Source organism: Enoplosus armatus, chromosome 23 (genome assembly GCF_043641665.1).
Source record: "Enoplosus armatus isolate fEnoArm2 chromosome 23, fEnoArm2.hap1, whole genome shotgun sequence".
NCBI lineage: Eukaryota > Metazoa > Chordata > Actinopteri > Centrarchiformes > Enoplosidae > Enoplosus > Enoplosus armatus.
In genome coordinates this window covers 5,705,328-5,729,215 of record NC_092202.1, presented here as the reverse complement: position 1 = coordinate 5,729,215, position 23,888 = coordinate 5,705,328, and the positions used below count along the sequence as shown (strand labels likewise).

The following is a 23,888-nucleotide window of genomic DNA, read 5'->3' as shown; positions in this document are numbered from 1 at the left end:
TATAATAAAATGACTTGTTGACAACAGAAATCGACGCATGTCTTTCATTCTGTTTCTGGGAAAGTGGATTAATGTGTTGCGTATTCAAAAACAACAATATACACACCAAAGTGGTTGTTTTGAGGCAGATTTTACATTTTAATTAGAATAATACATAATAACAACCCTTTCCCACCCTGTCTTCTCTTCCATCCATAAATATGTACATAAATCATTATACTGTCTGATCATCCAATAGTGTCCTTCCATGGCCTCGCCTTTCCAGCAGCTGGCTTGTCTTTAGCTGATGCTGCAGACAAGGGTGGGTTCTGCTGGAGGGGATTGTGGGTAAAAGTCTGCCTCAGTGGACCTACAGAGAGGAACGGAGGCACAAATTTAAGAAGTGCTAACCTTGGTGTACTGTTCATTATAAACACATTCACAGACACATACACATAATTTCAAAGCTAACACATAACGTCATGCTAACGGCTCCATCTGGCCTTCAGGATGTGTACTTTCATTATATAAACACTGTTCCACTTGCTTAGTTTTGCAATAACTGGCTGTAGTCACAAGAGGGTGAGGACAATTTCTATGTCAAGTTGTGACAAAGTCTACTGTTAATTACACTATTGTACTGTAGAGAAAACTTATTTCATAAACATTATTTAGTTAAAAACATTAGTCAATGATTTTAATGCAATGAATAATTATTGAGATAATATCATTTATTGTGACCATTTTAACCAACCATGACATTTGCATAATGCCACATTTTTTCCCACCTGTCCAACTTCCACTTTATTTCATCCTTTATTCTCATCTAGAAACAAGTCCAGCAGCTGAAATATCTGTCTATGTGAAGCAGATGAAGCAGTGGTGAGGCTGACCTTTAGCAGCGAGGTCCAGGTGATTTTTGATTCTCCTCTCTCTCTCTTCCAGCTGTTGGGCCAGCTGAGCGTTTTTCCAGCCTGGAGAGTTACAACACGGACAAAAACAGAAATATTCAGTGCTGCCATTTCTCTATATCTTAACATTAATACTAATCTAGCAAATGTCCTTAAGTCCTAATCTATTGGGTGTACGTTTAGACACCAACCCTTCTTCATGCTTTCGATGAGGCCGTCACTTTGGGGCAGGGCGGAGGCCGGGTGTTTGATCCTCTCTGGGATCCTCAACTTATCTCTGACCAACGGGTGTCTGAGCAGGGCGACTTGACCCAAGGAGAAGCAGTTGGAGGTCAGCCAGTAGGTAAACACAGCCTGAGGTTTGTTCGAGAAGAAAAGGATTTTAGATACTAACTGTACAAAACCTAGGACTCAAACTGATGCGAGTGAATGACAGACTAACCGTGGGGAAGTTGATAGTGAGGGGGAGGATGACAAAGGGCATGATCCTGAACACCGTCTTCATGGCTCGCAGATTGGGGTTGTCGATACCGGACTCTGCACCCAACTACAAGAGAAAAGGCGACAATGTGGTGATTATTAAGGAAAAGAGCGATTAAATTCATAACACCACCTATCACCAACTCTGTCAGTCCTTTTAGTCTCATAATTGTTTATTCTGGCTGACATTGAAAGAGGGTTGAAAAAATACAGGTTAGGGTTAACAAGGTTGCCATTACTCTACGGAATAGTAGCTGACCTCCAGGATGAAGAACATGGTTCCAGTGACAGCCAAAGGCAGGATATAAAAAGGATCTGCTGCTGTCAGGTCTGCAAACCAGAGCATGCCTCCTGTCTGCAAGCTGGGCACCGGCAGATAGGCCATCTTCCTCAGTGCGATGAAGAAAGAGACAAAGACTGGTGCCTGGGGGGGGGCAGTAGTGTAACATTTCTTTCAGTTTTGCTTAGATAAATTAGATGCATACTTTGTTGAGACTGATGATTAGATTAAAGCAAAAAACACAGAGTTAATGTAATGGTGTCACAGCCCAGTACAATTTAACAGGAAAACCAGTATAAAGAGGTAAACTGACCTGCACCACAGGAATTAGGAAGCCACGGAGAGGATTCACATCATGCTTCTTCTGGAACAAGTTCAGGTCAGAGTAGGCTTTGGCAACTGTGACATGAAAACAACAGCTCGTGATTTTTACAAGCACACATACACGTAAAATAAACATAATTAACATCATCTAAATTGCGACTGAAAAAGACAAATGCAACAAAGAAAAATGAGCAAAATTTACAATCAAATTTGTTTCCACTCTGTTTGGCCTCATTCATCCTGGTAGTGAGTTTGGTCATCTCAGGCAGAACGTTGTTTAGCTTGGCTGCCTCCCTCTGGCCCTTCACTATGACTGGAAACACAGCCAGACGAGCCAACACGGTTCCTAAACGAGGGTGAGGGGTTAACAGAAACAGGAAGGAGGAAGAAGAGGATGAGTAAGGACACGGGAAATTCAGTAGACATTGTTTGAGACTCAAGGAAAGTATCAACCTTAAATACTGATATACAGTGCATCCGGAAAGTATTCACGGCGCTTCACTTTTTCCACATTTTGTTATGTTACACCCTTATTCCAAAATGGATTAAATTAATTTTTTTCCTCAAAATTCTACACACAACACCCCATAATGACAATGTGAAAAAAGTTTTTTTGAAATTTTTGCAAATTTATTAAAAATAAAAAACTAAGAAATCACATGTACATAAGTATTCACAGCCTTTGCCATGAAGCTCAAAATTGAGCTCAGGTGCATCCTGTTTCCACTGATCATCCTTGAGATGTTTCTGCAGCTTAATTGGAGTCCACCTGTGGTAAATTCAGTTGATTGGACATGATTTGGAAAGGCACACACCTGTCTATATAAGGTCCCACAGTTGACAGTGCATGTCAGAGCACAAACCAAGCATGAAGTCAAAGGAATTGTCTGTAGACCGCCGAGACAGGATTGTCTCGAGGCACAAATCTGGGGAAGGTTACAGAAAAATTTCTGCTGCTTTGAAGGTCCCAATGAGCACAGTGGCCTCCATCATCCGTAAGTGGAAGAAGTTCGGAACCACCAGGACTCTTCCTAGAGCTGGCCGGCCATCTAAACTGAGTAATCGGGGGAGAAGGGCCTTAGTCAGGGAGGTGACCAAGAACCCGATGGTCACTCTGTCAGAGCTCCAGAGTTCCTCTGTGGAGAGAGGAGAACCTTCCAGAAGGACAACCATCTCTGCAACAATCCACCAATCAGGCCTGTATGGTAGAGTGGCCAGACGGAAGCCACTCCTTAGTAAAAGGCACATAGCAGCCCGCCTGGAGTTTGCCAAAAGGCACCTGAAGGACTCTCAGACCATGAGAAACAAAATTCTCTGGTCTGATGAGACAAAGATTGAACTCTTTGGTGTGAATGCCAGGCGTCACGTTTGGAGGAAACCAGGCACCGCTCATCACCAGGCCAATACCATCCCTACAGTGAAGCATGGTGGTGGCAGCATCATGCTGTGGGGATGTTTTTCAGCGGCAGGAACTGGGAGACTAGTCAGGATAGAGGGAAAGATGAATGCAGCAAAGTACAGAGACATCCTGGATGAAAACCTGCTCCAGAGCGCTCTTGACCTCAGACTGGGGCGACGGTTTATCTTTCAGCAGGACAACGACCCTAAGCACACAGCCAAGATATCAAAGGAGTGGCTTCAGGACAACTCTGTGAATGTCCTTGAGTGGCCCAGCCAGAGCCCAGACTTGAATCCGATTGAACATCTCTGGAGAGATCTGAAAATGGCTGTGCACCGACGCTTCCCATCCAACCTGATGGAGCTTGAGAGGTGCTGCAAAGAGGAATGGGTGAAACTGCCCAAAGATAGGTGTGCCAAGCTTGTGGCATCATATTCAAAAAGACTTGAGGCTGTAATTGCTGCCAAAGGTGCATCAACAAAGTATTGAGCAAAGGCTGTGAATACTTATGTACATGTGATTTCTCAGGTTTTTTAATTTTAATAAATTTGCAAAAATCTCAAATAAAGTTTTTTCACGTTGTCATTATGGGGTGTTGTGTGTAGAATTTTGAGGGAAAAAATGAATTTAATCCATTTTGGTATAAGGCTGCAACATAACAAAATGTGGAAAAAGTGAAGCGCTGTGAATACTTTCCGGATGCACTGTAACCTGCCCTGACTACTTTCCCTGAATGCCTGGATGTTGACATATTGATTTGTAGTTTCTTTTTTGCTTACCTACAACAATGGCCCCCCACCAGGGCAAACCAAGATCCACGTGCATGAACTCTAACAAGTTCTGGATCAGCCCCACTGGCGTGTTGCCAGCCAATCCCAGTTCTGCTAAACCGACTTCCGTATTCGCAGCCTGCAGGACCTCCACTGCAGTCGGTGCAGCATCAGCCATCTGCTCAAAGACCGGCTGCGTTAAAACAGGGGTGGGGTCAGCGGAGGAACCCAAGACTGGAGGAGGAGAGATGTCAACTACTGGTACTGCCATGGAAACCGTTTCAACTGGGATCTGAAAATATCAATGAAAATGGACTTTGAGTTAGAAGGTAACTGAAGGCCTAAAATAAAGGATTTCATTTCAGATGTAGTCTCAGCCACCTGCTCAGTGATGGGCTGTGCGGCGATGATGGGGGTAGGGTCAGCGGGCAGAGAGACTGGAAGGCCGTCGGAAGCTTCCACCACCGGAGCTGCCATGATCCCATCCTCAGGTGGGATCTGTCAACATCAATACTAATATTAATATCAACATGGTACAGGTGTAATGATTCATTCAAAATCATAAAATCTCAAATTCTGGCCACAACATGATTCAATTCACTTTGATATATTTCAACCATTAACAATAACAATAATAATAATAACAGTTTAGTTTCCATCTTTTCTAGCAATGTATTTCAGCTCTTAGCTTCTTTGGGTAATGCAGTTCAACTTCCACGTGAACTTGAATTGAATTGAAATCCAGAGGAGATGCCAACTCACCTGTGAGCTGTTGTGTCTGACAGCCACGGCGTTCACCCAGAGGAACTTCCCATGCTGTCTGCGGCCCAGCAGAGTCCTGGCGGCAGGACTGCGACATTCAAACACTGTGTGAAGATGGGACTTCTGGAGCAACCGCTGTTTGTGAACCAGAAGGACAGAGTGTCAGCAAGACGCACAGTTTACATAATAAACAACAACCTGATGACACATATGAGGGCTGTTGCTGTGTCACATCACACAAATTAATAGACAAATACTTTGATAATCAATTAATCATGTTTTCAAGCAAAAAGGCTATGCTATTCGGTTACACATTTTATTACACTATACTTACATGCAAATGTAAATCATATAGTAGAACATTTTGCACAAAAATAACTTAAGTAAGTTATTGCAGTATCAATAATCAATGCAGTAGCAGCTCTGCAGTGGGAACATGTCCTACAATACATCTATGAATTTTTGTTTTATGTGATAAGATAGATAGATAACAGAACAATTCACAGGTGATTCGCCTGCTTACATTACTGACAAACCTATCACACTGACTGAACTTGAAGTGGTGCAATAATTAAAAAACGCTGTTGCTATAAATTGAGCTCTTAAATTTGTCAGATTATCCTCTTTCTTGTGTCAAAAATGATTTGAGGCAGATGTGACTCTTTTAAATGTTATTGCACAATATTACATTGGTTTGACGCTTGTAACAGTGCTGCCTTCACAGTGTCATACATGATGAAAATTTTAAACTTTTAGAAACTAATTCAATGATCTGAGCTGTAGAAATCTACCCTTTAACTAAACTGTATTACATAAATGTCAGATAAACCAGGTGTGCAGCAGGTTTAAGTTAAACCTCTAAACAGTGACCTCTAGTGGCATTTAGCTGATTTCTACAGGACACAGTAGCTGGGTTTAGACTAAACCACAGGTTAGCTAGTTTAGGTTTAAACCCTTAAACCAAAGCTAAGTTAATGGGAGAGCAACAGCCCCAGTATCTTTCCTATAGGAGAAATGTTACAGTAGTTGTTGACATATTAGCTAGCAGCTGCTAACAGAGCCTAGCTAGCCTGAGGAGCCACACAGATGTAGGTACGCTTCAATAATACCAAAAAACTCCTGGTGGTCTCCAGCACGCATTTAAATGCTTCTCGCTAAACCGCCCATGTTGTTCTTATTTAAAAACCGGGTGATTTAACAGATATACTGAATACCGGAGAACTCTTGTCTTCACATGAAAGGCTGTTACTGTCAAAGTCACACAGAAGGCATGCACTCATAACTGCGCAGCGAGGATGCTTGCCGGCTAGCGAGTTAGCCGGGCAAAGTCGCTGTTTGCGTCTTTGTATCAGAAGCAGGGACCAAGTGCCAGATATGAAACTGTAAAGAAGACCTACGTGGTTCCAAATGTCCGAATGTGGGGGGCTGCCCTGGCTCGGTTTTCCAGTCTGTCTCAGAAAACATCTTGCTAGGCAACCCGGAGTCACCCCGCTCCTGATGGCAGCCATGTTGGGAAATTAACCTGCTACGGAAAGCGTAAGGAGTCAATTTTCCTGGCTGTTTGCAACATCCGCCTATGTTTAGTGTTCATGTTTGTGTTTGTTAATTAGGGTAAACAGTGCATCTATAGTGTCATTCTGTTCAAATATGATACACTTTATATTTGCCTGTATTTCAGTGACTTCACTGTCTTTACAGTGACTCAAAAGGTATGAACTCACCTTCAGCTGGAAGTTAGACATTTTCACAGATAGATGGAAAGTTGTTTTTGCATTGTTGTGTAAGTACTTACCCAGCAAGCAGTCTGCCTTGAAAATAAACACTGATATACTTTCTCTTTCATTTGACGACACACCCACTAAAATGCTCTATTCAATGTTTTCATATGGCTGTTCGGAGATCAGTGGCCTCAAGCTTTACATGAAAGATTTGCTTTGCTAATGTTGTCATCTTGAAATAAAAGACCAGGCTGCCTTTGAAATGTGAGTTAAGTGAAGCAGGCCTGGTGAATCTTTTAATTTTCTTCTGTAAAGTAGTGCTACTAGTTTGGGTGCAAATGCATCATTACCTAATTATTACTATATGATTACTTAACATACAGTTGGATAAAACATTATCCTACAATACCAAACTGACATGGAGTTTTTACTGGGGATGCATATTTCTACAAATGCCAGAAGGCAGCGACAGATGAATTCTCAATAAATTAATACATATAAAACTCATAACGCATTAACTGTACATTCATATTCACATTCAGGAGTCATGGCTACACAGCCAATATCAACATCAAACAACTGAGATGAAAAGTGAAAGCAGGGGATTTGTGTGTGTCATTGGGTGTGTTTTTTTTTCTTTGTTAAAAACATGCAGGAGATAAAAGACTGTGGGGGAATTTTTGGTGGTTTGGCAGCAGCTATGGCCTCTTATCAGAATTATACTTATTACCAGCTTGTCCACATACTTGTTTGTGTGATAGCTGCTCAGATATCATGCACCACTTATCCCTTAACAACAAGTTTATTTATGGCATTTAATAGTATATTAGCATGGTAATCAATATGGAGCAATTAGTATGTAATGGCAACCTCAACACATCTGAACCCCCCAGTTGAAATTACTCATTATATAGACTGTTCAGATGTAACATGAATTCCTGCAAATGTGTGACAGATTGAAAGTATCTGACTGAATCTGACTGCTTCATTTAAGGCAGGGCAGAGGCTTTCTGCGTGATCCTTTCAGATATTCTCAGCTTCTCTCTGACTCCCAGGTGTCTGGGTTAGAGGCAGGTATATCTCAGAGATATGTTTCCTGGTACAAAGTGTCTTTTAAAGCATACATGACGTGATCTCAGTTGAGGCTAAACCAGTAGGACGAAGATAAAAAACACAGATTGGGGTTGTCAATACCAGACTCCCAAAAGCAACAATTGTGGTGATTATTAAGAGGGACAAGTAACATTCATCTGTTCATACAATGACACAATGTTTTTTTTTGTTTGTTTGTTTTTGCTTTTTTTCCCATTAAAGGAGTTTCTGGAAGTTTTTCCTTGAGGGTCTAATAAAAGAAGGTGTCATATACGTCACTGACTGTTTTACAGTACAAGCCTATACAGGATTATGTCAGGTAATCTCTCCTGCCATCATAACACATGACTTTCCACAAAAACAGTGTGTGTCCAAGCATTTATTTCATTTTCTCTTTTTATTATGAAATCACCACCAGAACCGTACGAATGACACAAAGGTAAATGACAACAATAGTTTGGTTCAAAGTGACATTAGGCAGTGGTCACTGCCATAAGTGTAGCATGCTTTTCGGGAAAACAACACCAGAGAGCCAAACTGATTAAAATAGTACTTAACAGTAAAATAAGAAAACACATTAAACAGATTCAAAATACCCACACAAAGATTTACATTTGAATTTAGTTTCCTCACACACTCTCTTGTCTGAAATCATATTAGATGTTACATTCAGTGCCATCTATTAATATATCACTCAACAATTTAACAAAAAACATTTTGACAATACAATGTAATAAGTCAATACGCAGCTTCAACTGTACAAATTGTACATTTGAAGAGAAAAGAGCATCAAAAAGACAAAAATTGGATGATCATTCAGTCTGTGAATGTGATTAAATCGAAGTCAATTTCCATTGTGTTACCTTCTATGACAGACTGATGCAATAAATCTGCATTTAATCTAAAACAACCCTCTCCCTCATTAAACCTTTTGCTGCTCTTTACACAGAAACAATGTAGACTGAACTCAAACGGCATTAACCCATGAGAGTGAAGTGAAAATACTCAGTATTACAGTACTGTCCATACTGCCTGGTTGCAAACTGACTTCTGGCAAGTAGATTGCAATATTACTAAGTATCAATAAGCATCAATTAAGAACTAAAAGTGTGATCTCGTGGCTCGCCACAATGACATGCAGTCTAGTAAAATAACAATTTGTGTTATTCTGGGCCAAGTATGCATTAATCCGACTCTGAAGTCTGCTTTGTGTTTTTCTGGCTTTTAGAAAAAACATCCAGTAGTTTTATTCTGTTTGCTTTTTTCTTTTCTGTGTGTCCTCCATGAGTCAAAGCGAAGCTTCAATTTGTTTTTCGTCTTAGGTCTTTTTTCTGTTGCATGTTTCATTTCAGTAGTCTGCTCTTGTGTGTCAGAGAATTTGGGCTTTTTTTTGTGATTTGAATAAGTTGCACTGTTTGTCTCATTTTCATTGACTCTTTTGGCTCTATGTTTCTGTGGCTCTTGCAAAGTTGACTCACTCAGTGTTAAATTTCTAACACTATCTGGCAAACGGACCATTGCATCTGTTTTTGCATCAGATTTTCTTTTAGCATTTCCTTCATTATTTTCGACCTCACTCTTAACGATGTCTTGTGAGGTTTTTTGTACTGTTTGCTTGCCTATGTACTTTGTCTCGCTGCTTCTCTGAATACCGTCCTTAAATTCCACCTCAGTTATCTTCACCTGACATGGTCTTGACTGTTCTGGACCGCGTCTTCCTTCCATTGTATCTTCCTTAAATTCAGTTCTTGCTTTTGGTTGAGAATCCCTCTGTCTCGTCTTTTCAACACTGCCAACTCCCTGGTTCTCTGTCGGTCTTCTGCTACCTGCCAATCCTGCTTGTCTAGGAGAAGAATCTGCACTGTTTTGAATATGTTCTTCTCTTTTATTTTCCTGCTCTTTGGCTTGTTTCACCACACCAACATCAATTATGTTCTGCTCTGATTGGTTAGGTCCAATATCATCTAATCCTCCATTGTTCTGATCCTCTACATCCTGACCAATGTGTTGTCTCTCTGATGTTCCTTTCCTTTGTTCATGTTTAGCATCTCCTCTCTTTTGTTCCTTGTCTCCCTTAACATCACTCCTCGCCTCTCTCTGTTCCTCATGTCCTTCATACCTGCTACTGCTTCCCTGTTTACTCCTCTGATCATCTTTTGGCATGTTCTGTCTACTATCACCAACCCTTCCATTGACCTGACTCTCATGATAAGAAAGTTGATATACTGTCAAGCGCTTTCCTCCTCCCGATGCCTGTTCATCAGCTCCAGCTTTTCCTTCCACGTCGACCTTAACATCTATTTTCATCCTCTCCTCGTCTCCCTGTTTGTCCACACTAACAGGCATAAGGTCATAATCTTGTCCAGTTTTCTGTGTACTCTGCTGATCTTCATTCATGTCCTGTCTGACATCAGCTAACCCTTCATTGTCCTGATGCTCTGCATCCCTGTTGAGGTATTCTGTTGAAGCTTTTCGTCTCCTTTCTGACTGTTCATCACCTGCCATCTTAACATCCATTACCATCTTTTCCTCCTCTCTCTGCATGTCCACACAGACTTGTTCAGAATATTCTTGTCTTGCATGCATGTTGCTGACTTCCTGTTTATGATTGTGATCGTTACATGATGTGTTGTGTATGTCATCACCCTCCAGACCCTCCTGTGGTCTGTTCTGTCTAACATCATCTTGTCTTCCACTGTCATCATCCTGATCCTCGACACTCTCTTCAGGTTCTCTAGATATGTTTTCTCTCTTTTCTGCTTGGTCATCAGCCTCTGCATTTCCCCTCATGTCCTCTTCATCTGTTATTATTTTCACGTTATTCTCATGATGATTGTATGGTATGATCTGCCTGGCATAAACTCCATTGTCCTGATCCTCCATTGGTAGCCCCACACCTCTACACTTCATGTCTCCAATGCCTGTTTCAATGGAAACATCCACCGCAGTGTCATTACCTGCTTCTGCTGCCTCCTCAACCTCCTCTCTCTCTCTCATCTTTCCAGCCTCGTGACGCTCATCATAAATATTACTGGTAGCAGGTGGGAAGCCTCCAGGAGGAGACACCTCCCTCAAGTCCTGAGTACAAGTATCTGCAGCGTGTACTGGAAAGCAGGTATAAAACAAATTCAGACAAAGTGGCAAACAATCTGAAACAGTTGTTCACAGTACAGATCAGTGAGTATAATTAAAATGTTTGACATCTTACCATTGTTTTTCCTGTAAAAAAGAAGATAAGGACTGCCAGATCTAATAAGAGAGATGTAAAAAGAAAGTAAGGTCATTTTCAAATACAGCTAAATGCAAAAATGATTACTTTAGGGTGCTTTTTTGTCTGCAGACACTGTGAATGTATAGAAGGGTGCTTTGGTGCATGCATAGGCAAGGATGTATGTAGGTTTTATATATATTTGTATTGTTTTTTTTGCTCATCACTGGGGTAAGAGATTGGGTTGAAGAGAAACAATCTGCAGTTGTGGTTACAGCATGATGTAATACAGTCCTTCAACATGCTTATGTGGTATATTCAAGTGAACTTGTGGATATTCTCATAAGAAAACTCAATTAACAAATAATTGCCAATGTAGGCTGGGGATAAAAAGAAGAAAACTTACTTCATAAAGTTATCCTGCTGGACTGGCTGGTGATCAAGCTGTTGGTGAAAAGAATAACAAAACAGAACATGATGAATCTGTTTTTTTGCACTGTAATATGTAACAACAACACTGGAGTTAAAGTGATCAGTCTCACCAATGTGACCCAGTCATCATTGAAGCTGTACCATCTCTCATCATCCTGGGACTTGATTGTCACAGTGTAATGTCCACAGCGAAGATCTCCAAAGTGCTCCACAACCGCATACAGTTCATATGTCTGATTCTGATCATCAATGGAAAAAAATGACACTAAGATCAGGAATGAAAAAGAAATGTGTTACGATAAAATACTAAAATATACTGTATTTATACCTCTGGTATCTGTAGGGTGCAGGGAACATCCACACTGCAGTTGTTCTTGACATAAGTCATGTAACTGTAGTCAAACTCAAACCTCTTCAGCAGCAGCATCAAAACCTCTGGATGCTTCGTTATGACACATTTCTAAATGAAAATTACCATGTTATAATGCACTTATAACACCATGATCTTTTAATAATGTAATTTCAAAATCGTTAATCTAGACCAATCAGTTCATGTTTTCTCATTACTCACAATAGTAGCATCAGATTTGGCATCACACTGGTCACAATACATCTGGTTTTCTCCACTCAAGTATGAAGCTCTGAAATACTCCTCAATGCCATTCACCTAATAAAACCAAAGCCAGGCAACCAACAATCAAGCAATACACAGAATTAATAAAAAGTGATTCAAAGATAATAAATCATAAAAAAAACATCAAGTGACATAAAAGCTGACTGAAAAATAGCTTTACAAGTGATTATCATGAGTATCATTTAAATGTTTTAATGGCAGTATAGTCAGAGACACTGGTGGATGTGGAGAATGCGATGTACTTGGGCCTATCATCATTTAAAACAAGTCTATGATTAAGAAGTGATGAATGGAGAGCATCAAAAACAGACTGAATAACCTCCCTGCTTTTAATGTATGGTTTATGTTTTTGGCATGTTGGTTTTTATGACCATTTTAACTTATGTAAAGTGAAATCTCTCTCTGAATAAAATGTATTATTATTACTATTGTGATGAGATTTCTGACCAAAATGTTATTTACTAGATATCTCCTGGCAACAGAAAAATGCTTTGAAGTTTGCAGGTTGTCAGATTCTTACCACGCTATAGTCTTCACTGTTGGAATGCACCAATGCAAGAGGAAGATGCCAAAACGGCCCATCGGTGCCGGCCTCTTTACAACATGCAGAGCATATGGTCTTGTGTGTCGACAGTCCGTGGAAGATCTGAAAGCACACACATACAGAGAATGATAAGCAAGTATTATAAACAGATTCCCTTCGATAGTGATGATGTCTTTACCTGCGACGCGTCAGGACTGGTCAGGTTTAAAATCTTCTCAAAGTACTCAGCAGCATCACGCTGTTCACCCACTGAGGAGGGGAAGAGCAGAACAAACAAACAAAATAGAGATACTACTCCATGTAACCTTAATGCAAACTGATTAAATTTCCCAAATACAGTAGTAGGTTTGGTTCACAGGTTTGCTCTGTGTGCTACCTCTCTTGATGCCCAGCTTCCTTGTGATGTTATGGGTGTATGCTTTTTGTTCTTTTAAGTCACCAAACAAGGTTGCAAGATGACGATCAATGCAGTCAGTGTCAGGATTTTCACAGGTGTGCCTAAAACAAAGTTAAGACATGGTCATGAGGCACACTGTAGCCTCAATTAAATTAAAATTATATGACAGGAAGTTGGACTTTCAAACAAACCTTTGCACAGCTTCCCTGAAGTCTTTAGTCATGAACAGCGCCTGCAGCACACTGTTCAGGTAACATGTCGCTCCTTGGTTCACCAAGCCATGGTACTGGACTGTTGACAGGAGGAAGTTGTTAACAATGCTTGTAAATTGCAGAACTGTCTTCATACCATGACTGTGAATGATAAACTGCCCCCACAGCACGCATTTCTTACCTGTATTGCTGGAAAAATATCGACAAAAGTAATTCATTTTAATTCCTTTTTCAGTTGTCCGCTGCAAAGGATTAGCAGTTGACAATCAGTTGTTGACAGTAAATCAGTCTCTAATGTTGTTTTGGAAACGAACACAAATGCAGAAAAACTACGAACCTGCCTTCAGTTGTAAGATTCACACTCTCAAGACAGTCTGTAAGAAAACAGGTTCTTCTCCTTGTTTACTGTCGACTCACACCAACAGCCTCTCTATCAATCTGCACAACACAACTTTCTCTTTCATTTCTCGCCACATCTGCTGGAATGACGCGTTCAGGGTGTGTAAGAAATGTTTGTTTTGTTAACAGATCACATGACTAACAAGAAAATTGAATATTGTTACCAAGCTACCAAAACGCGTTTCCTTTGTTGTAGTTCGGCCACTAATAAGAAGTTTGGTATAAGATATTTGATGCAGGAGCTTTACAGGAGGACATGAATGGCAACAAAACAACACTATCTTATAGGGTGAGAAGTGACACATTTCCTATTTCTGGATCATATCTGGAAGCATACACCACTTAAGACTTAACTAACTTAACCTAAGAGTTCTTAACTTTTTGGATATTACAAAATCCTTAAAGGCATACCACGCTAGGAGTGAATTTTGATATTTGTAAAAATGAATTTACATACTCCAGCATGGAAAGATGTGTAGCCTATTGCTGATGTAGTGTTATTCAACTTAATGTGATTTAAAATAAAACAAATTAGCCACTTTAAGGAGCTTTATGTTCCTTAATTTTGTTGTAGACCGCTAGGGCGTTTGCAGGGACCCATGGAGGACCCGTTCATCACTCAGAGAACCTACCTAATGCAGGATATACATCATTTGTCAGAAAGACTTTCTGCCTGTATTTGATGCCCTGCCCAGTGCAGGCTTTAGTGTAGACTTCCTAATATGTGCACAAGTAATCAAAGATGAGGCAATAAAGAGAATTTGTTTTTATTTTATACCACAAAAACAGATTATTTAAACATCTCAAGAGGCAACATGGAAATATTAATATTGATAATAAAACAGCCCACACACTAAAGCTTTACAAATTTGAGAACAGTATCAGGAGTCCTCATGAGATGAAGCAGCAGCAGTGGAGACAACAGGAGGGGATGGTCTCTGTCAAGCGGTCAGTCCTCCAGGAAGCGTCATCACCATGTGGATGACGGACATGTGCTGGATTCCATAGTCAGACAGCAGCTTGGAGTCTTCTTCCAGCATTTTGTCTGTGAAGATCAGCCGCAGAGCCTCCTGACCTATACACACACACACACATAAACACAGAGAGACAGAGATTAACAGGATCATAGTCATGAAAAGCCAAAGAGATATATCACTTTTTAGGTCAAGTTCAAATATACCCTGAAACTGGGAATCTGTTACTTCTCAGCTTCTTGTAGACTTGAATGTGGTGGAAAGTAACTAAGTACATTTACTCAAGTACTGTGCATTTTTTAAATGGTCATTTTTACTCCATTTATCTGACAGCTGTAGTCACTATAGTTCATTAGCAGATTAAAATCTTACACACAAAACACATCATCAGTTTATAAAATAGAATCCATTGTTATTGGTTAAGTAATCCAACAGCATATAAAGTAGCTTCATCTCAACCAACTTCATTAAACATTTAACATTAAAAAATGCTGCTCATATATATATAAACATCAATAATAACAGGCTAATCCAGTAATCTGATATAATATCATAGCTACAACAACTGAAGGAAGCCATTTTGCATAATGAGTAGTTTTACTGTTGATACTTTTAAACGCAGCACTTTTACTTGTAGTACTTCAGTGTTATTACTAGTTTGAAAATAATCTGAGTACTTTTCCACCAAATGACCAAATCTATGCCTTCTAGGATAAAGTTGAAAACAGTACAGGGCCATCACGATTTCAGAGGCTACATTCAGCTCCTTCGATAAACACATCAAGCTTAATGACGACTCCTACCCGCGGGAAGCCTCTGCGCTATCTTCTCCTTCAGCTGCAGCACGGTCATGCTCTTCATCTGCTCCTCCGTGTTGCACAGGTCGATCATCATCTTCTCTCCCCTTAGTCCACTCAGCAGGATCTGGAAGATTTTACCCATTCTTGTGCTGTGTGTGTGTGTGTGTGTGTGTGTGTGAGTTGCTGTGCTGCTGTCGGTTCTGCCGCTGAGTGTTGTTTAGGATCATCAACGTGATCTGACGTAAGAGATAGCCCGGGGTACTTTCACTTTCTATTTACAATAGTTGTTATTATTATTATTATGATTCCTGCTCCTTGTCTTGTGTACATTCAGCGACAAAAGCAGTTTTATAGTGTATTGTTGTGTTTTTGAGGTTGAGGTGTTTTGGTGGAGCACAGAACTTTTGAAACTGACTGAACTCAAACACTTAATAACAACATCCAGCCACGTCCATAAAACAGCCTCATCACTTACCAATGCCTGTGCAGCATTTATAGTAGTTTAAAACATCCAAAGTGTGAATGCATTTCTTTATTAGATTTCGCAATCTGGTGCTGGTAACTGGAAATCACCTGATACTCCAGCAGTGTTCGCCATCTGCCAAAGCAGTGTGTGTGTGTGTGTGTTAAAATACTGCCGTGAAACAATCATAGTGTAAAAACATTAGAATCATTAAGCTATTTTATCACAATAGCTATTAATATGGATCAATTAGTGCTGCTGTTGTTTCATCTGCAAATTCAAAACAATGCAAGAACAAACAATAGTGCAATAAGACCATAAACCAAAGCTAAACCGAAGAAAGAGTGATGTTGTGGACGTGGAAGCCAGAGCAGAACTGGCGCTCTGCATACACGTGATTTATTGTAATTCCCGGGGAAAACTGAAAGTAAAAAATAAATCGTGACGCAGTTCGTTGCCTGCGTGCAGACAGAGAATAAGTTTGTCGACGGAGAACAGAGGAGCTGGTCTGAAACAAGATGACTACTCAGAGTCAGGAGGAGAAACGATACGACCCCAGAGACACGACTCTGAAGTTCGTCAACAGACCGGATGATCTGGATCCACTACGTAAGCACCAAATAAAATATGGTTGAATAGTAATTTATTGTCACACTGTGCAAGATCTCCTTAATTCATGTTTGTTCCTAAGTAAGTCAATTAAATGAATTGCTTGTATTCAGTTTCACTTTGAATTCAGATGGAGATTCATTTTTCTCCAAAGGAGAAAGGCACTAAATGTGACTGCGAGGCTGACTTCAGTGTCTGCTCTTGTTGATGTGCTCCTCAGCCCCGGAGGAAGGAGACGAGTGTCTCCGAGCAGAGATGTCCTGCGGTCACGCCGTCACCCCGGAGAGTCTCACTGGGTGGTGTCGCAGCCTGCTGGATCAGGTACGTCCCACCATTTCATTTACAGGGCACAGAGGTGTGTTTCCACTCTTCCAAACTGTCTGAAAGGCATTAAGATCATTTATTTCATTCTTGCCAATTAAGAAGTAGAAGCAGCACTTACATCTCTACAGTGTTACGCTGATTTATTATTCCGTCTTAAACCTTTATTAAAGCTTCTATAATTGGTATTTTACAATACAAATTACTCAATTACCACCTAAATCTGCAGCTCCCCTTGGTTTACAGAGCTTTACAGCAAGTTTCAGCTTTTTTTAGCTGTCCATCTGTAAATGTACCATCTTGGTTCACTCTCAGTGTCGTTTTCGGCCACAGCAGGCAACTGTTTTCAGTGAAAAAGCTAAAAAAAAACACTGTACACTACAGAGACAGACACAGTTAGCAACTAGCTGGTGAACATAATGGAGCATTTAGCAGCTAAAGAGCCAGATGTTTCCCTCAAGAGTTGGTGGAGACCAAAAACAGAGCTAAAAGAGAGTGAATATTGCACAAACACCACTCCAAATTATTGATAATGTAATGGAAAGTTCACAATATCAATTTAAAAGGTCATGATATGTCTTGATAGGTCTTGTTTCTGCAGCCCCCAAGAGGCCAAAGCCAGTTATGGCAAGTCTATATGTACGGGATGCTCAGCTTCCTGTTGTCTTTGAAGAAACCCTAGACAGGTTCACCACATCTTCGACTGGCATTATAACATAGTCTGTTTTTAATTTCAGGGCCAGTACACATTTAAGTGCCCTGCTTTAAAGGACGGCACCTTGGCCAAGTGTGATGCAGTGTGGCCTTATCAAGAGGTGCGCAGGCTGGCAGTGCTGACGACTGAAGAGATGCAGTACTTTGAAGAGAGGACCGCCCGACTGGCTGCCACAAAATACTGTGAATTCAAAACAGTGAGTGTCCCGGTACAAACTGGTTCGATTATGAGTTCAGCAGAGATTGTTTGTTTCTATAACATTCGTCAATCATGCAGATAACGGAAATAACGTAAAGTTAAATATTCGCTTACTTGCAAAGAGTTCGGTGAGAAGAGTGATGCCACTCTCATATGTTTACATGGCAGATATTTAGCTAGAGCCAAAGCTGGGTAGCTTAGCTTAGCTCAAAGACTGGAAACAGGAAAGTAGCTAGTCTGGCTCCATCAAAAAAAATCTGCCTACCAGCACCTTTAAAGCTGGCCAATATACATGTTGTATCTTGGTTGTTTAATCCATACAATAACTGAAGAGTATATTTTACCAGTTGGTTGGCAAGAGAAATAGTTTACGCTTCAGTTTGTGTATGGATTAAACAAACGTGATATCATGGGTTAATTAGTGAGCTTTAGAGGTGCTGGTTGGGAGATTCTGGTTACTTTGTACAGAGCCAGGCTAGCTGTTTCTCCTTGCTTTCAGTCTTTGTGCTAAGCTAACTGGCAGCTGGGTCCAGTTATATATTTACCATACAGTTCACTAGCAAGGACCACACCATCAGACGTGAATTAACTATTTATTGAATATGAAATGTATGAGTAATGACAGACACCCAGGGGACCCTATGAGGAAGGCGTTTATAGATGCATGATGGGAAGAGGGGTGTTTCAGGTGTGATCTGCTCCTGAACTTCAGCTAAAATGATCTCCAAATACAAGAGTGGTATCAATATTCTCATCCAATTCTCTTCAAGAAAGCCAATAGGCTTATTTCCCAAAATGCTGAACTATTCCTTTAATGTTTCTCACATCCTTTCTAATCAGTGTCCTGGGTGCAAAACCTGTGTGGAGAGAGAGGACCTGACTGACCTCAGCGTGCAGTGCACAATCTGCACAGCAGACAGGAAGAAACTTTACCAGTTCTGCTGGCAGTGTTTGAAGCCGTGGAAAGGTAAAGTTCCATGCTCTGACCGCTGCGACAACGACGGCTGCATCAACCACGACCTCGAGCTTCTCAAGAACTGCAAGACTACCAGCCTTCGTGAGGTGATAGGGGTCGGCGCTTGTCCCTCCATCCGGGCCTGTCCCACCTGTGGTCAGAAGGTGGAGCACGACAAAACGGGCTGTAAGAACATCCTCTGTCCTCGCTGTCAGGTTGAGTTCTGCTTTGTGTGTCTGAAGCTCACTCCCGAGTGCTTGGAGACGAGCACTTACTTCAACGCCTGCAGTGACGGTGTGGCTCCCAGACAAACCTCCATACCTGTGTGGCACAGAAACTAAGAGGGAATTTGCACACATTCACTTCTCATGATGTAGCTTACAGCCTTCTTCTTTCTCACTATACTGTACTTTTCCTGTTGGATTTCATTGTAAGATTCTTCTTGCACCTGAAGCCAAAAGTGTCGGCTTATATTGATCGCTGCTCACTAATATTTCATATTAATCACTGTATCACTTAATAAAGTTTCTCTATACATGAATACTTAGTGTGTATGTCTTGATGTCTTACCCAAACTGGTGCATGTATGTGAATACTTTTCCTGTATGTTGGACAGAGTTAAATAACACATGCAATATAGAATTCTAATTTTGGTAAATTTCACCTACGTAGGTTTAGAAGTGTAAAACGTGTACACCTGTATGACCTTTCATGCAAAACAAAACCTGATATTGAGTCAATTTTGCAGTGGCCCAGGAGGAGCTGTAGCACCATCTATAGGTCAATCCCAAAATAACACTGAACGATGATGACACAGAAGTCTTAAGACTGGAGAAGTGGTTTAATATCCAACAAACACAAACAAAAAAAATATGTTTTTTTAAATATATTTCTTGGATTTTAGGATTGGATTGGAACAACAGACCATTTAACATATAAACATGAAAATGACAGATTTTAAACCCCAGAATTAAGACCAGAGCTGAAACTGACCTAATTGAATGAAACCTGGAACTTACTGACCAAACTAACAACTGAGGAAACTTGAACATGTCAAAAGAAGGACCTGAACTTGGCACATAATAATACGTGTGCTCACACTATCATCTATTTCACTATGATCCCACGTCTCCACCATGTCTTTCCTGTCTTGTATAAAGGTTTGTTGTATGTAAATGTGCAAATATGGTTTTATCAGACTGGTTCACAAACTATAAACTCAAAGCTGAAGCCACATCTCATATATATGTTTTATTTTGAAGAAAAGTATATTTCATTAACACACTTCACACAGTAATATTGATGATGAGGGACAAAAACTCTTCTATGACAGCCTACAGGATGTATTCAGGGTTCTGGTTCAGCGCTCCGCACAGTGATAATAGTGTACTGTATGTATTATTGATAGAGAATCAACATTCACCATGGATTACAGATAAGCCGAAGTACAGTTGTATTTCAGTTTCAGAGCTCAGTCTTTTTTTTGTTTTTCTCCTGAGAACTTTTTCCCTCCTTGTGGAAGACTTTCCCATCAGGCTGCTCTCTCCACTTCAGGGTGACTCCACTTACTCCTTTCTCCTTCAGTCTGTCCTGGAACTGGGAAACACAAGCGGCAGCCATTTTGAAACATTTGCTCAAATCTATATTGTTTGTCGGAAGCTATCTTTTATTTTGCCCGCTATCCGCAGGGACACCAAAAAGACACACAGTAGAACTAAAAGAAAAGGGTCCAGAAGTTATGCTGTTATTTCAGGGTGGATTTAGGTGACGATATCCACCCCTGGAGTGATTTTGTGTCATTTTGAGATGACACAATAAAACCATGATAACCATGATAATAACTCTTCTGTATTCATTGCTGTGGCTGCTTTGCATTCTCTGTTGAGGCAGCTGCCAAACTGTGGTTTTTACAGTCACATAAACTCTGTAGTGGCAAAACACAGAGCAGGCCAAATAAGCAAAGAAATGCAAATTTGTCTTTAAGTACTTTACATCTATCCTGGGTGTATGAATGGGTTAGTGTCTCAGGGTGGATTTTAGATACTCACCTTTTTCAGCATGTCTGCTTTCACAGCAGGGTCATTCAGATCCACAGAGGAGTCCTTTATCCTCAGCTTTACAGCCTGCCTCCTTACTGGTGCGTAGACACAGAGAAGTAAAACATGCTGTGGATTTACCTTTGTGATATCACACTCACATGTAAATGAGCACCGTGTTTGAGAACAGTTTAACATCAGTTATTCTAATGTAATGCAGCAAACTCTCTCTTCTACTGAAGGACAGTAAACTACTCACCAGGGACGCTGTAGCAGACAAATGGTAATCTAGTTTCACAGGGAAAAAGCCTCCAGTTTCCTGAACTCTGCAAAGCTGCAACACCACACACAACACTCATCGAGCCAATTGGGTGTGAACCTGTGTACCAGTATCTGAATGAGGAGCCACTCCCATCAGACCAGTAAATGTGAGGTTCTCTGAACAAACCAATCCATGCCCAGTTTCCTCTCGGCACCAAGTTCTGGACCTCCTGGTTCTCAGTGTCGTTCCTCACAGTGGCCAGGTCTATGAAGTTCTCCCTGCAGTACTTCTGAGCACTGGACCAATTCATTATTTTATTCACAACAACAAACTCAGGACCCAGCTGTGTTCCTACAGTCAGAGTTTGTAAAAAAAAAGAAAAAAGGAATTGTTGAGTTTGCATACTGAATTTCAAAATAATCTTTCCCCCAGATCAAAATATGCCGTGCTATATATTTACCTCTGTAGCAGATAAATGGATATTTCAAGGAGCAGTCATCATCCCACCACCCTCCATCGTTTCCAACGCACACACAGAACTGATTAACTGAGACAAAGTCTGGTTCATTGTCATTATAGTTGTTCCACTTCCTATAATCAGCCCCTCTCCCTTTGTAGCCGTCTGACCACCTCCAGTCGATTTTACTGTACAGGCCAATCCAGACCTCAGACCTGTGACCGGCAGATGACACTGTGTTGATAAGTTGGTTCATTTTTTCAGTGTTTTCAATGGTGGCCAGGTCTGTATATGTCTCTCTACAGTAGGTCTGAGCTTCAGTCCAAGTCATAGGATCAGCAACATAGTGGTACTGATGGAGAAGGCACGAGGAGATGCTCCAGCCTGTGAGGGGAACAAGTGTTTTATTTGTTACACAGTCTGTCTGTTAACATTACGTTTCAATTGTTTCAATTTGTTGATGGGCTGATAGGATCTTTATTAACTTTAATGCTAGTGGGCAGGTCACTGACTGTATGGATGAAGCACGAATTTGTCCATGAATTGATCACGCCCAACTCATTGTAGAAGTGGGCTAAATTTCTGCCAGATCTTTTGAAGTCTTTGGGACTGAGAAGTGAAATGTGGCTAGTAGTAACCCTCTCCTGGGTTGTGGTGTGGTGGTCTGAGGCCAAAGATGCTGATCAAGGAGATTACAGATTGCAGTGGTGGAAAGCAACTAACTGCATAGATAGTAGTTCAAACGAGCTTCTCCTCGAGCAGCTACTACAGCAAAAAGTACTTTAAGTAGCAGCTACTACAGCAAAAAGTACTTTAAGTACATTTTGCTCATGATACTTTTGTACTTTTACCTCAGAAGGATTTTAAAAGTAGGACTTTTACTAGTAATGGAGTATTTCTACATTGCTTTTACTGAAGAAAAGGATCTGAACACTTCCTCCACCGCTGGCAGATTCTCGTTTTTACACTAAAAAGTTACCATCAAAGGTCCCCGTGCAAAAATAAATACATTTGAAACACGTTTTTCAATTTAACCACTGAATTATTGAGGACAACACCTGATTTATTATTTCAAGATTCGAGTGTTTTACAATAATAATAATAATAATAAGACGTCAACAATATCAAATAATTCACTGACCTGAGAGATACAAGACACCCAGTAAGATCCTCTCCATCATCCTGCTGCTTTGTGGACTGTGTGTGTGTGTGTGTGTGTGTGTGTGTGTGTCGATGTACTGCTTTAAAAGGAAACACTACTGATATCATTGACACCATCAGGCACATTTAGTTAAAGTCAACAAAAGCTCCTCCTCTGTTACTGATGAAGCTCACAGGTCTGTTGGACTCTTTATGCAAAAAGCATTATGATGAATGACGTCAAGAAAACGCTTGATTGGAAGTCATGTGACTCACTTTATGAATCCAGGCTTCAGTATCATATGATGCTGTCTGTATTATTCAAATCATGGTGTAATCTTTTAGCCTCACAGCCTAGCGCGTTAGTCCAATCATATTATCTTAATATTAAAAGTAACCCCACTAATAAAGGTTTTAACAATAAACATTTCTCTGCCAGGCAATGGCAGTGGTGGCTCATGGGTATTGCAGTATTTAGTAAAGTAGTATTTAGAAAGTAGAAAAATGAATAAATAATAATAATTCTCACATAATGTGTAATGATGAACTATATTAGCTCATCATTACACATAGAGTGGGAATAAGGAACAGGAGAGAATAACATGTAGCAATGCAAACAAACAGCGAAAGCAAAAGAACAGTCCAGTGAGTTTTTCACTGCCTTTCAAGTGACACAAAGAATTTTAAATGATGACAATCAAAACAAACTGTAGCTATTATAGTGGACTGACCAAGATAACACAAACTAATGAAATAATAATTCTTGGCGTGATGCTAACATCTTACATGTCCAGAGTGCTTCTCTCTCTTTTCACCAGGCCCTGTTGGCCCTCTCAATGTGGACTAAACTGCTTTCACGCAAAATGCATTCAATTCATTTCATGAAGTAGAAGTGTAAAGTAGCATAAATTAGAAATAATAAGTATCTCAAAACAGGACCAAAGTACAATATGAGAAAATGTCCTCAGTTACTTTCCACCACTGATCATTGAAGGCTGCTTTAGGGACATTTTCTCTGTCCAGCGAAAGTTAAAAAATGCATTCATTAACATAGTTTTAGTAACAAAAATACATGAGCACCTATTTGATGATTTACCCAAATACTGCAGATGCATGTAGGTGACTGAATTTCCTGTTGTACTTTTATAAAACAGGTCAGGTTGAGTTCTGCTTTGTGTGTCTGAAGCTCACTCCTGAGTGCTTGGAGACGAGCACTCACTTCATCGCCTGCAGTGACGGTGTGGCTCCCAGACAAACCTCCATACCTGTGTGGCACAGAAACTTAGACGGGATTTGCACACATTCACTTCTCATGATGTAGCTTACAGCCTTCTTCTGTCATACTGTACTTTTCCTGTTGGATTTCATTGTAAGACTCTTCTTGCAACTGAAGCCAAAAGTGTTTTAAATTTTAGTA

The 23,888-nt window shown here is 40.4% G+C and overlaps 4 protein-coding genes and 1 long non-coding RNA gene across 7 annotated transcripts; 1 reads left to right on the top strand and 4 right to left on the bottom strand.

Moving 5' to 3' along the window:
* Nucleotides 1-128: 128 nt before the first annotated feature.
* On the bottom strand, nucleotides 129-6,677 carry oxa1l (OXA1L mitochondrial inner membrane protein). Its single transcript, XM_070929913.1, has 12 exons — nucleotides 6,627-6,677; nucleotides 6,303-6,430; nucleotides 4,906-5,040; nucleotides 4,525-4,641; nucleotides 4,153-4,435; nucleotides 2,177-2,320; nucleotides 1,964-2,049; nucleotides 1,630-1,794; nucleotides 1,333-1,437; nucleotides 1,082-1,244; nucleotides 873-953; nucleotides 129-349 (listed from the first exon to the last, which is right to left on the bottom strand). The coding sequence occupies exons 2-12, from the start codon at nucleotides 6,411-6,413 to the stop codon at nucleotides 228-230; spliced, it is 1,512 nt and encodes a 503-aa protein (XP_070786014.1). The 5' UTR covers nucleotides 6,414-6,430; nucleotides 6,627-6,677; the 3' UTR covers nucleotides 129-227.
* A 1,416-nt stretch (nucleotides 6,678-8,093) lies between these two features.
* On the bottom strand, nucleotides 8,094-13,595 carry LOC139306151 (uncharacterized). Its single transcript, XM_070930111.1, has 12 exons — nucleotides 13,480-13,595; nucleotides 13,324-13,384; nucleotides 13,122-13,221; nucleotides 12,910-13,031; nucleotides 12,712-12,782; nucleotides 12,510-12,635; nucleotides 11,927-12,022; nucleotides 11,684-11,815; nucleotides 11,466-11,594; nucleotides 11,330-11,367; nucleotides 10,924-10,964; nucleotides 8,094-10,819 (listed from the first exon to the last, which is right to left on the bottom strand). The coding sequence occupies exons 2-12, from the start codon at nucleotides 13,358-13,360 to the stop codon at nucleotides 8,940-8,942; spliced, it is 2,772 nt and encodes a 923-aa protein (XP_070786212.1). The 5' UTR covers nucleotides 13,361-13,384; nucleotides 13,480-13,595; the 3' UTR covers nucleotides 8,094-8,939.
* Nucleotides 13,596-14,310: 715 nt separating this feature from the next.
* Nucleotides 14,311-15,550, bottom strand: LOC139306095 (uncharacterized). The gene is made up of 2 exons (XM_070930057.1): nucleotides 15,319-15,550; nucleotides 14,311-14,616 (listed from the first exon to the last, which is right to left on the bottom strand). Exons 1-2 carry the CDS (start codon nucleotides 15,455-15,457, stop codon nucleotides 14,483-14,485), a joined length of 273 nt encoding a protein of 90 aa, XP_070786158.1. The 5' UTR covers nucleotides 15,458-15,550; the 3' UTR covers nucleotides 14,311-14,482.
* Nucleotides 15,551-16,230: 680 nt separating this feature from the next.
* LOC139305943 (probable E3 ubiquitin-protein ligase RNF144A-A) lies at nucleotides 16,231-19,117 on the top strand. Of its 3 annotated transcripts, none has more exons than XM_070929892.1 (4): nucleotides 16,231-16,387; nucleotides 16,623-16,708; nucleotides 17,446-17,619; nucleotides 18,462-19,117. In XM_070929892.1, exons 1-4 carry the CDS (start codon nucleotides 16,297-16,299, stop codon nucleotides 18,915-18,917), a joined length of 807 nt encoding a protein of 268 aa, XP_070785993.1. In that variant the 5' UTR covers nucleotides 16,231-16,296; the 3' UTR covers nucleotides 18,918-19,117. The 3 variants fall into 3 exon arrangements, with proteins under 3 accessions (XP_070785993.1, XP_070785992.1, XP_070785994.1); XM_070929891.1 differs by having other exon boundaries at nucleotides 16,236-16,387; nucleotides 16,608-16,708; XM_070929893.1 differs by having other exon boundaries at nucleotides 16,314-16,387; nucleotides 16,501-16,708.
* A 750-nt stretch (nucleotides 19,118-19,867) lies between these two features.
* Nucleotides 19,868-20,976, bottom strand: LOC139306344 (uncharacterized). The gene is made up of 3 exons (XR_011599436.1): nucleotides 20,872-20,976; nucleotides 20,625-20,710; nucleotides 19,868-20,172 (listed from the first exon to the last, which is right to left on the bottom strand). It is a non-coding gene; the product is annotated as an uncharacterized lncRNA (long non-coding RNA).
* Between the last annotated feature and the right edge of the window lie 2,912 nt (nucleotides 20,977-23,888).